This window comes from Pipistrellus hanaki (assembly GCF_964339955.1).
Source record: "Pipistrellus hanaki genome assembly, chromosome: 2".
Lineage (NCBI taxonomy): Eukaryota > Metazoa > Chordata > Mammalia > Chiroptera > Vespertilionidae > Pipistrellus > Pipistrellus hanaki.
Window position 1 is genome coordinate 93,012,990 of NC_140504.1, and position 13,332 is coordinate 93,026,321.

General features: G+C 36.3%; 1 protein-coding gene across 3 annotated transcripts in view; it reads left to right on the top strand.

The window, feature by feature from the left end:
* Window positions 1-13,332, top strand: part of USP25 (ubiquitin specific peptidase 25) — a 176,388-nt gene that overhangs the window by 40,231 nt on the left and 122,825 nt on the right. For all 3 annotated transcript variants that reach the window (XM_084875916.1, XM_084875917.1, XM_084875918.1), the window contains exon 4: window positions 12,536-12,659. In XM_084875916.1, coding sequence (XP_084732042.1) covers window positions 12,536-12,659 — 124 coding nt within the window. The remainder of the gene's footprint in view (window positions 1-12,535; window positions 12,660-13,332) is intronic.

Consider the following 13,332-nt stretch of genomic DNA (forward strand, 5'->3'; position numbering starts at 1 on the left):
AAGTCAGGAAATATTGTTTAAGGCAGATGTTAACACCTGTTACAAGATTTTAGACAAAGTAATAGTGAAATGTGGATAAAAAGAGATTTGAACAGGAGCTCCGAGGGAAAGGGCCACATGATATTATTTTTATTTATTTTTAATAAGTTTTTATTTATTTTAGAGAGAGAGGAAGAGAGAGGGATAGAGAGATAGAAACATCGATGAGAGAGAAACATCCGCTGCCTCCTACATGCCTCTTACTGGGGATCTAGCCCCGACCTGGGCATGTGCCCTGACTGGGAATAGAACGGTGACTTCTTGGGTCATGGGTCGATGCTCAACCATTGAGCCACATGGTCTGGGCACAACCTGATTTTAGAAGACATAGGTCCCATTTTCTCATAAAAAAAATTATGTGTATGGCTCTTGAAAAATATCTGCTAAATAATTTTACATTTCACTTGAAAGAAATGGTAGCAAAATGGACTTTCTGGTTTCATCTCAACTGATTTGACAGTTGTATTGAGCAAATTGCTTGCTGTTGGGGTTTCTTTCTTGATAAAATGTGCTATCTTTCTACCCAGATGTTAATTAATTCATATTTAATCATTCAATAGTTTGGATAGTATGTTCATAAAGTTGGGTTGAGATTGAGAAAAAACCTTCTGAAATAGCTGTGGTGACTGTATTATTAATAGTATCAAACTGAGGAAAGTTGCTGAGGAGGTAACAGTAATTCTTTTCCATTTAACAAACTTGTGCCATATTTTATGAAGTTTTAAGAAGAACATCTGCCTTTAGAAAATATTCTTGACTCAATATTTAAATTCTGTAGTGTCATAATAATTTTATGTGGTTTAAAACTGAGAAAGTAAGGAGATGTCATGCATTCAGATTCTTTAAATTATTGTGCTGTTATTGCTAAAAGAATCAAAATTGTTTGTGTATTTTAACTGGGAAAGAGTGGTTAAAACATGGGTAGGAAAGAGAAATAATTACAAATGAAAATGTATTTAAACATAGGCCTTTATTGAAAAGTCTGTGTTGAGTGATTAAAGAATGTGCAGTGTTGAAGTGATCAGAGTGTTAGGAAGTTTTCCAGGGTTTGTTCTAGATGCATGTCAAACTCAAAGGCATACATGGGCCAGATAAACAAGGTTTACGTTTATTTGGGCCACAAAAAAACAAAAGAACAAAAGCTTTAATTTTCATAGAAACATAGGTTTATTTTGATAGAGACATGTTGAATACAAAGGACTGAAATAAATGAATAATTGTTAACATAAAATAATAGAACATTTTAATAAAAATTAATATTTATTCTTGAGCATTAACTTACCAGACATTGAGTAACTGCACAAATTAATAAGTGTAAATCAAATAAACCTATTTTTCTTCTCCAAAAGCGAAACATTTCCCATTGCGAACACGGAACAAGTCAGTCCAAGACTAATGACGTGGTAATTGGCTGCTAAAATATTTGCTGCTAGTATTAGTGGAGATAAATGGTGTGCCTTGCGTGTAAGGGAAATTAATGCAACACAATTATAGTAATCAGTCATTAGTGAACATTGTAGTTCGTTACTAATAATTATGTATAACAGGATATTGTAAAAATTAAGTTACGAAATTTTTACTAAAACGTTTCTTACATACTGTTCTATTGGCTGGGCCGCAAAAATATTTGTGTGGGCCACATGTGGCCTATGGGCTGTGAGTTTGACATGCTTGTTTTAGATATAAAAACTGTTTTGAGCATTTTCTTTTCTTCATGTGAAATACATTGTTACCTGAAAGTTGATCACAGTTTAACTTATTTCTTTTAAAAATGGCAGGGATTTTTATTTTTTAATTCCTTTTTTTTTTTTTTTTTTTTTAAAGTATGTGTCTGTTACAACCAGAGCTCAAGCATAACCAAAGCCTTGCTAACTTTAAGTGTGTCATCTATATTTCAAAATTAAAGTCTCTAGTGCAAAATACCTATGATTCTTTGTTGATATAAGCTGGAATATATCCTTATAACTATGGGTCTCTTTTACAAGGAGTAAAAATAACAATTTTTACTGAGTAGAAAAATTTAGCTTTTAAACTCACATCTTACTGGTATAAAAGTTATATTTGGGATTTGTGGGGAAATTTTTATTTATGCATACTATGGTACATCAGATGGTAAAGTAAATTATTCCATTTGATTTGAAAAAAACACTTATTTGTGAACTTTCATTTAATATTGAATAAGTAATTACATTTTCAATAGTAGAACAACAATTGGGCTTTTTAGTGCATCTTTACCTTTTATTCTTGAAAGTAAAAGGAAACACTTCAAGGAAAGCTTGCACTCTGCATATCCCCAAATTATGAAGCAGTATACATGGTGTCCTTATAAAGCTTTGGTAGCATTCCAGACTGTAATTTAATACTCTGTTGAATTCTGGGGAAAAGCCCAAATCATTTGTAATGTTATTAGCAAAAATTTTAGGCACTTTTTTTTTTTTTCATTACTTGGATCTCCAGTCCAGATTGGATATTGTGGATTTTCATGAGTGCCTCTCACCTCCATCTTAAATTAGAAATAAAATCATGTTGGAATTTTGCAGTGCAAAGGGGACTGGGAAGCATTGCAAGATATTGAGATAACATAGGTGTACTTAGTAGTCAGAGGACAAATTTTCTGAAGTTTTTGTGTCAAGGCAAACATGACCATCCCATAAGGCTATTGCCCCATTTGAAATTAGTCATATTCTTTCTTTTATGACCATTAAATTCTTTTGAACTTCTTTAAAACAGGAAAAAAGCAATATATGCCTACCAGAACAAGATGTACCACAATTGGGCTATTAAAGTATGGATCAAAAGATAAGAGGGATTTAGGTAGGTAATTTTAACACAGAAAGTAGTGCCACATACTGGCTTAAGTTTTAGCGAACTTGGCATAACACATTGGAATGAGTGTAAGTATTAAGAATGACCCTTCACAAATTTGGCATCAGTGTATCTCCTTCCTCAAAGAACTTGAATAATTTGTAAGGATTGTCTAGAAAGTGAGAAAAATGTTGAGGTTCTGTCCTAGAGCTCTGGTCTTGTTTTTATTGCTTGGCCAGCCTAAAAGTGATTTAAAGCACAAGCAATAAACAGAGCCAAGTATTGTGCTGTCATTCCTGCTGAGGGTAAGACACTTACAATAAGCAGAGTAGGTTTCTGTTATTTGAACACTGACATTTTCCCTATGCCCCTGTATTTGTCAAGTAAGTAACTGCAGATAGAAAAATATATGCAGTGAAAGTTAAATCTCTTTTTACATCCAGATTTCTAATATGTAAAACTGTTTCAGAGATTCACCAAAAATCCAGGTTAATCTTACAAATGAGATGCTACAGTCGTGTGAAGTTATTTGTAATGCAATTAGGTTTGCATTCTGTTAGACATGCACTATAGGATGACTTGTATATTTTATGAATTTTCTTTAATTTTAGGCCAAAATTAAAGTTACGGTCTTTGCACTTTTTATTGACTAATATAGAATGTTAACTTTATTTTTTTTCACAATCCATGTTGAAAAAATAGTAAAATTGATGACAAAAATTATTTTCCTTATCAATGCTAACATAATTTTAGCAGTTATTAAAAACAGAACAAGACCATTTAGAGCTGAACTGTTCAATATAGTCACAGGTAGAAACTTAAATTTAAATTAAATAATATTAAAATTCTGTTTCTTTGTTGCACTAGACACATTTTAGATGCTCAGTAGTAGTCACATGTGTCCAGTAGCTACTGTATTGGACAGGTAATAGTGCAGATAATAGTACATTTCCATTATCACTGAAGGTTGTATTGGGCATTACTGTTTTAGAGAGCTCTGTTCTGTAGTAGGAAGATTGGAAAGTAGGAACATCTTAAAAGCTGTCTGAGGGCAGAGGAGAATGGGAGAGTGGAGTGGCAAACAGTTTACATTGCTTAGGTCATTGTTATTTTTAAATATATTTTTTATTGATTTTAGAGAAAAAGGGAGAGAAAGAGAGAGAGAGAAAAATCAATGATGAGAGAGAATCATTGATTGGCTGCCTCCTGCATGCCCCCTAGTAGGGATCAAGCCCACACCATGGACATGTGCCCTTGACATGAATCAAACCCGGGACCCTTTAGTCTGCAGGCTGATGCTCTATCCACTGAGCCAAACCAGCTAGGGCTCATCTTCATTTTAAGTATTCCTTTGACATGATACCTATTTGTCTTTTCACTTTCTAAAAAAAAAAGGATGTGAATAAACCATACATCCCCAAGTCTTCTAATTAGTTCCATAAAGATGCCTTACTAATTTTTATCTATTCCAGAGTCTAGATATTGATTTCTATTTAACCAATATTTGTTGATTGTCAAATATGTATCAGATAACTGACTTTGATAGGCTATTAAAAAACACAAGGAGTCTCAGTTTACATAGGGGGAAGATAGGCAGTAAACAATAAATAAATAATGCCAGGTAATAGTAAGTTCATGGAGAATATTAGAACAGGGTAAAGGTACAAGGGTGACTGGGATGCTGTTGTAGGTCAGACATGGGCTCTGGTATTTTAGATTCAGGGCCAGTCAGGGAGTATCTCTTGGATGAGGTCACATTTCATACAGATACCTGAGTGCAGCGAGGGAGTAGTGAGCCTTGTGAATGTCTGGGAAAGTACATCTCAGGCTACTAGGGCCTCAAGGCTAGAGTGGATTTGGCTCAGAAGATGAATAGTGAGGGCACATCCTGATTGAAGCAGAGTGACTGAGGGTGAGGATGGTAGTATTCTCATTTCCAATCTCCTGCTCACCATCCCTGTGTTCATTTGTGCCTTTGTCTCTTTAAGGGCACTCCCATCCTTTTGGTGGCCCAGTGTTGGTTTTTTTTTTCTTTTCGTTTTTATAGCTCTTCCTAATTTCCCAAAACACCATTAGTTTGTAGTTTTATCAGCTTTCATGTGCATTTTCCCCCTTTGGTTGACCCCTGCCCTGGTACATATCCTCCTATCTAATAAAGAGGAAATATGCTAATTGACACCATCGCAGATGGTGGTGCCCACAGCTAATAAGGAGGGAGTATGCTAATTGCCCTGCCCTCAAACATGGCAGAGCCCTCAGCCAGAAGATAGCAGTGCCCAGTCCCCTCAGCCCTGCTGGGGTAGCAGGTGCATGTCTGCCTCCGGAGTCCCCCAGTTCCCTCAGCCCCCCAGCTGTCCAGGGCTGGCCTGAGGCACAGGCAAGCCTCGAATGCCTCGAATGGCGGCTGCCCAGCCGCCCAGGGCTGCCCGAGGCTTGTGCTGCTGGTAGTAGCAGCAGCAGAGGTGTGATGGGGTGTCACCTTCCCCTGCGGGGTTGCCTCCCACCCCTGAGGGCTCCGGGACTGTGAGAGGGGCAGGCCTCACTGAGGGACCCTCCCCCTCTAGTGCATGCATTTTCATGCACTGGGCCTCTAGTTCTTAATATAACTCTTCTCAAACTCTTGTTCAGCACTTTAACACCTAACTCCCAAAACAGAGTTCTTTCTACGAATATTACCCCCTGCCTAGAAATTTTTGCTGGTTGTAAATATAAATTTGGCTTATTGAAAAACAAGTATATTCCTTAGGTTTAGCCTATAAAAAAAAGGAAAACAATGGAAAAACTTTTTTATTCTTTTAAAATAAAAATCTTTGTATATGTAGTTCAACTAGATTATGGGCTAAAGTGGCTTTGTGAACTAATGTATATGTCTCATTGCCATCGAATATACTATTTTCATTAGGAAATGAATTATGAGTTTAATAATTTCATACATTTGAAGTATAATTTATTGGTAAGTTAATGACTACCTATTTTTTAAGGTAGCAAAGTGTTTGATTGTTAAAGTTTTACTCAAATGGTAATTCTTTGGAAAGTGATTTATTAGGGTGAATATTATGTTTTGTTGTATATATTACTGACTTAGTTTGAAAATGTTTTAATTTGAGCAGTCTTGAAAATTGGAGGTTACTGTTTATAGACTTTTTTAATGTGTGGTTTTTCTACAGTGTTACTCAGTTAACACTAACTGGCTTGTGCACCTGAATTGAGTTCACACTACTAGAGGGAGGGGTAGTTAAAATAAAGTTTATTGTTTTACCAAGGTAGTCCCTTAACACAGATATAAAAATATTCATAATACTTTGGTATTTGGAGGGAACTGTTACAAAGATTAAATTGTTATAATTAATTTTGCCAATTAGAAATAATTTACAACCAAGCTTATTCCGTGTTCTTTTTATTTTATTTTATTTTTTTAAACTTCTTAATTGATTCAGGTATCACATATTTGTCCTCATCGCCCCATTCCCATCCCACACACCTCCCCACACATGCTGCCATCCCCCTGTTGTTCTTGACCACTGGTTAGACTCATATATATGCACACAAATCCTTTGGTTGATCTCTCCCCTTCATCCCCATCCTCCCCTACACTCCCTCTGAGGTCTGACAGTCTGATCCATGCCTCCTTGTCTCTGAGTCTGTTCTTTTTCATCAGTCTATGTTGTTCATCATTTCCCCTAGATGAGTGAGATTGTGTCCTATTAGCAGTACACTTATAAGAACCAAAAATGAGACAAGCAATAATGGTTATGCTGAAAGGCAAATGAATCAGTCTGTAGTGAGTTTCTTTCTGGGCCAACAGTTCTTTTGAGACCCAATTTCAATGTCAAACAGTTCCTTATGTGTACATGTCAGCAATGATATTTCAGTTCAGGATGGTGGGCAAATGGTGGTAATGCAGGTCCAAACGTCTCTGGGTTGGTCCTGGACAACCTGAAATGACTCACAGCTGCTGACTGCTAGTATGGCAAGGCAACATCAGTGTCTTCCATCTCTGGACTGCTTCTCTTCTGTCTTCCTGGCTGGAGTAGTCCTGTCAATTCCTCTCTGTTGCAGGAATCCACATGGTCTCAGAGTTGTTTTCTGAAAATATACAAACATATTCTCTACCAAAAATTAATAAAGGAATATTTTCTATAAATTTGACTTGGGATCCTTTTTCATTTTTTGTCCAAATGATTTTCCTCTGGCTTGTTTTGACACCATGTGTGGTTTTCATGGGTGTCCTGCTGTTAGCATTACAATTAATTTTCTAAAGTACAAATTTTCTAGATGTAATTTTTTGTATGTTAGCATATAAGAACATCACAGAGGGCTAGTTTTTATTATGATATTGGTAGTTCATTACATGTTTTATGAAAGTCATCCTACTGAATCCAGAAAAAGAAGAAATTTAGGTTTATCCATTCAATTGAAAGAACATATTTTATTAATATCTGGTCTTACATGAGTAGATTATAATGGTCTTCTTTTAGGGTTGCTGTATTATTCTAAAATATCCCATGGAAAGAAGCAGTTTTGTTAAATAATGGGAATATAATGAAGACAATTATTATAGTTATATTGAAACTACAAATAGTAAGTAAACCTTCTATATTGCTTGAAGATGCCCAGGTTTTCAGTTGAAGGTCAATAGTTTCTGCTCAACCAGCCTTTCTAGCATTGACAATTACTATTGCTTATTTCTTTGTCTGCTCAGACTCAACGCTTCTGACACCAGCTGTGTGAGTTTTCCCTACAGATGACCAACTCTCCAATATTAGCTGGGTGTCCTACAATTCAATTTCATTCTGAGACTGTACTGAAGTTAGGATCAGATGCCTCAGGTTAAGGGCCGAGTCCTATAGACTGCCACCACTTTAGGAGCCATTCACAGGTAGTGAGTCCCCAAGTTACACACACTGCTGTTCGACTTGGCTACAAATTGGGGGTTCTCACAACCCTCTCCTCCAGTTTGATAACTTGCTAGATTGGCTCACAGAACTCAGAGAAACACTATGTGTACTGGTTTATTATATAATAAAGGATAAGATAAAGGAAACAGATAAACAGTCGATGAAGAGGTACATAAGGCAAGGTCTAAAAGGGTACCAGGTGCACAAGCTTCTGGTTTTTGGAGTTGGGGTGCTCTTCCTCTCAGCATGTGGATATGCTCCCCAGCCCCCAAGCCCCTGACCTTGCACTTGGTGATTTTTCTGAGGCTTCATCAGGGAGGTATGATTGACTATTAATCTTCAGGCCTTCTCTCTTCCTCTGGGGCCAAAATTCCAAGCTTTTTATCTTCGCTTGGTCTTTCTGGTCATCAGTCCCCATACTAAAGCTATACAGGAGCCCACAAAGGGTTACCTCACTGGAACAAAGATGCTCCTGTCACCCAGGAAATTAATTCCAAGGGATTTAAGGGCTCTGTGTTAGGAACCAGGGTCAAAGAACAAATAGAATAAAAAGTTACTCTTAAGCATCTTTTTCACATACCTTGCTCTTCAAATGAAATGTTTACCCTATGCATGGTTTTATGATACTGTGCATTAGTAATTTGGAAAATAATTCCTTTCAAATATTGGAAGAATCTCTACATTATAAAACAAATTGAAATCGTTAACATCACTTGGTTTCATCCTATATAATAAAAGGGTAATATGCAAATCAACCAAAAGGTGGAACAACCAGTCGTTATGATGCTCACTGACCAGCAGGGGGCAAATGCTCAATGCAGAAGCTTCCTCCTGGTTTTCAGTGTGCTCCCACGGGGAGCACTGCTCAGCCAGAAGCTGGGCTCAGGGCTGGCCAGCGCAGCGGTGGTATTGGGAGCTTCTCCCACCTCCATGGCAGCACTAAGCTGTCAGTTGGACATCACCCAAGGGCTTCTAGACTGTGGGAGGGTGCAGGCCCGGCTGAGAGACACCCCCCCCCCCCCCCCCCCGAGTGCATGAATTTTGTGCATTGGGCCTCTAGTCAGAAAAGATTTAAAGTACTGGGAAGAAATTAAGTTCAAAACAGTGGACACAAATTTAAACAAAGTTCAAATTTTTGCTTGAAAATTCCATATTAATCATTGGCAACAAATACTGTTAATTTGTCCTCTTCCAAGTGACAGGCTCACTTTGTTTACTTTTGAGAAAATGTCTGCCAAATTCTGAAGTCTGAATACTCATAGTCTGTAGTTTGTTGGTGTTCTTTCAAGTAAAAATAGTGCTCCATGAAAAAGTCAGCCATTCAGCCTGTTGCCCAGGTATTGCATTGGTGTTTGCACACACAGCATAAGTACTTCTGATTTCATCCTGGAGTATCAATGAACATGTAAGCCAGTGTTTCAGATTTAATAAAAAAAATCCCTTTTTTTTTTATCAAGGATTTAAGAGAAGCTAGACTTTTTCTTTTTGAATAGTGAGTGTATGTAGTTGTGAGTAGTACAGTGAATTGTGCACACACTTGGTTCTACTGCCTTGATTTATGCTAAGATGCAACAGTTTTAGGCACTCCTGTTTTGCATCATCACACACTAGAATGTGACCACACTAGAATAGGAAAGTAGTATGTTAGTATTATCATGGGAATATTTTTCACTTATGGAATCCCCTTTTCTAATAGGGTATGGGGATCCCCAAGGATCCAGGGACCACACTTGGAGAACTTCTAATATGGAGGAAAGACCACTTGATTTAATAGTTAGAAGACTTAAATGCCTGTCTACATTTTTTATTCTATAATGATATACTTCATTTTCACAACATTGGTTATCTTATTTATAAAATTGGGTTAAAAACATCTTTGATATTTGCTTTTTGGTGCTTGAATTATAATAGATAAATTATGAAACGCTCAATATAAGTTGTTGCTATTTCTAATTTAGTTTTCTGCTCTAGCCATGTTGGCTTACTTGTCAGTCATGAAACAGTCAACAACACTCCTGATCGTTTCACAGAAATTTAAAAGAGGGTTTGATTCTTCAGAAAACACTGGAAGAACTGCAGCTCAGCCAGCTGACAGGACTCCCCAGCCTTTGCAGACTGGCCAGACAGAGAAGCTACTCCCTCTGCCACAGTCAGGATGGCAGTGAGTCAGGAGGCTGTCTCTGGGACTACCGAACATGCCTCTGTGACTGGGGCCCAGGGAGCAGGCAGCCAGGATTAGGTAGCTGCCCCTTAGCTATGCTCGGACACTGGGATTCAGAGTGTTGTTGCCACTTCTCTATTGCTGACATCCCTTAAACAGAAACTGGACTCTGGGATGCTTTATGGAACAACCATACCTGTTCAATCATATTGGAGACCACAGCCAAAAGCAGTGGGATAATGGTCTCCCCTCGCTCTGCCTTCCAAATCTCATGTTTGTGCATCCAGTTGGGAGAACCTAAATTTTACCCAGAACTTGAACCACAAGTGGATTGGGAAAATAGGTTTGTTTGTTTCAATCTTTCCAGCTTTTGTAGTTGAAGATAGCACACTCGGATGAAAGAATGGAGTCTGTGGGCTAATTGATTGTAGTATCCCCAAAACCTGTCTTTCTGCTTCTTTGTGCTTTTCAAATTATTTTCTTTACTTCCATTCTTTCTTTACTCACCCAAGTTATCATTACTTAATGGGCATGATTTATAACTCATTATATATTTATTTAAAATATGTTTTTTATTTTAGAGAGGGGGGGGAGGAGAGAGTGAAGGATAGAAACATCAGTGATGAGTGAGAATCACTGATTGACTTCCTCCTGCATGTCCCACACTAGGGATCAAGCCCACAAGCCTGGAATGTGCCCTGACTGGAAATCGAACTGGTGATGTCCTGGTTCATGAGTTAATGCTCAACCACGGAGCCACTCAGCTGGGCATTTTAATAGGGCATTTTATGCCTCTCTAGTCCTACCTTTTTCTTCATCAGTTTTTATACTGGACTGGATGGCAACATCCAGGTGACATCCATCTACAGCTCTGGTCTAGTGAACTTGGGTTTTGTAAATCAGACTAAGGAAGCCTTTGGCCTGCTAGTATAAACAGGCATATGCCATATTTCAGTTACTGCTATAACTTGTTCCATATTTTACTTGGAAGTTTTTTGGCTCCTACTTATTACATTTTTGTGAGACTTATTATATTCAGGACATTAAAATAACACCTTCCATAGCTAACTATAATTTCTAATATATTTAATATTTTTGTAAGCTACTGTTTGGAGAAAAAAGTATGGATAACAATCAAAGTAGGCTTTTGAAATTGTTAATATACATTATTTCTTTCTCAATGAGTGTGGAATATTTTTTTCTAGTATCTGTATAAAACCCTTTAGCTAGATGATAAAATACAGTTACCTTATTTCCAATGCCCTACCCTTTTTGTTTGTTTCTCTATTGTTAAAATCCAGGATTACAGAGACAAAAAAATAACTTTAACATATCTCAAATATAAATAAGAATATAAATACAAAACTTGTTCAAAATATCAATAAGCATAATCCCAACCATGCAGAAATAAGGTAATGAGAGCTATACTTCTTTCTCTTTCTCACCATATTATTTTGTAATCTCCTACTAAGCAACATGTTATGCCTCCTATCATTGTTTAAATGATAATGGGAGTATTATTGGCATCTTTTGGGTTAAAGAAATGGACCAGTTTACATTGGCAAATTAGATGAAAAAGTATTGTTATTTTTTCTGAAGATGGTAATAATTATAGCCTTTATTTTTTGGATAAAGAATACTTATAGCTAGCAGGACAGTTTTCTTTCTTTCTTTCTTTTTTCTTTCTTTCTTTCTTTCTTTCTTTCTTTCTTTCTTTTTTTTTTTTTTTTTAATACTTTATTGTTTTGTTTTTTTTTTTACAGAGAGGAAGGAAGAGAGAGAGAGAGAGCTAGAAACGTCGATGAGAGAGAAACATCGACCAGCTGCCTCTTGCACACTCCCCACCAGGGATGCACCCACAACCAATGTACAGTACATGCCCTTGACTGGAATCGAACCTGGGACCTTTCAGTCCCCAGGCCTACGCTCTACCACTGAGCCAAACCGGTTTTGGCAGGACAGTTTTCTTTTGATAGAAAAGAAAATAGTATCATTTATTTGTATTTTCTTGTTGTGAAATGAAATCTTGTTGTTAAATTTATAGGACTGCATGTTTATTAAATAATTCAGAGGGTAGAGTGCTTAATATAGAAAGTAAAAGATCCTTACACTTCCTCCTCTGTTAACTGTCTTCCCTAAAATTAACCACTGTTAACAGTTTGGTACATACTTCCAGACTTTAAAAATGTATATATATGGTCAGTTAGTTTCTAAACCTAATTTTAGAGAGCTCTATTGTTAATTGTTATACTATCATAGATAATAGCTAGGTTGTATGGCTACACTGTAGTGTGTGTGCTTTTGGGTTAACTTCAGAAGCATAAATGTAGATGTTTTATGTTAATTTCAATTTTTGTTGGTAAAGAAACTTATTAGCTTTTAATCAGACACTTTGTAGTAAATATTGAGATTCCTTTGCAAGGAAAATATTTATGGTATATTTTAGAGAAGAACATTAAGTTTTGAAGTAAAACAGTTTATAATTTGCATTCTCTTTAGAGAGGCGCTTATATAGAATTAAGTTGGTGCTGACTTTGGTTTGAAAGGGTAATTGGGTATAAAATTCCATGATAAGAATTATCTTTCGTTTTATTTGACTTTTAATTTTGAGTAAGATAGTTTTGCTTTTCAGATGTGATTGATCTCACTGGAGATGATAAAGATGATCTTCAGAGAGCAATTGCCTTGAGTTTGGCGGAATCAAACAGGGCATTCAGGGAGACTGGAATAACTGATGAGGAGCAAGCCATTAGCAGGTAAAAACATAATGTGTATAAAGTAGATATAAGTACTATTTATAGTAGACATAATAATTGGCTTTAATTTCAAGAGGCACAAAGATATACTTTGTTATTTTAAATAAACTCAATATACTTCAGAATTGTTTTTATATGTTTTGTAACCAAAATTTTCATATTCTAGTTCCATTTGAATTTGAAGCTTAGATTTTAGGATTTGAAGTGGCATTATGGGGCATATGTTTAGGTGTATAGTTTAATATTCCTTTCATTGTTTTCTGCTAATCCCTTTTACATTCTCCAATTTAATTTATAATTACTTATAGCTAGAGGCAGCAAACTTTTTTTTTTAAAGGCCTATAGTAAATATTTTAGGCTTGTTAGCCATATAGTTTCTATCAAAATCACTTCACTCGTGAAGTGCAAAAGCAGCCATAGATCATACATAATTTAGTGACTGTGCCTGTGATCCAATAAATCTTGGTTTATCAAAACAGGTTTCCAGCTGGATTTGGCTCATGGTCCATAGTTTGCCAGTCTCTCACCTATATAATGTGATGGGAAATGTGATAGAATGCCTCTTTTGATTTAAATATCCAAAACTTTTTAGTTTTAAACAATTTGATCCACCAAAGAATCAAAATTTGATTTTTTTAAAATAAGAAAACAATGTTAATTTAAAAAAAGTATT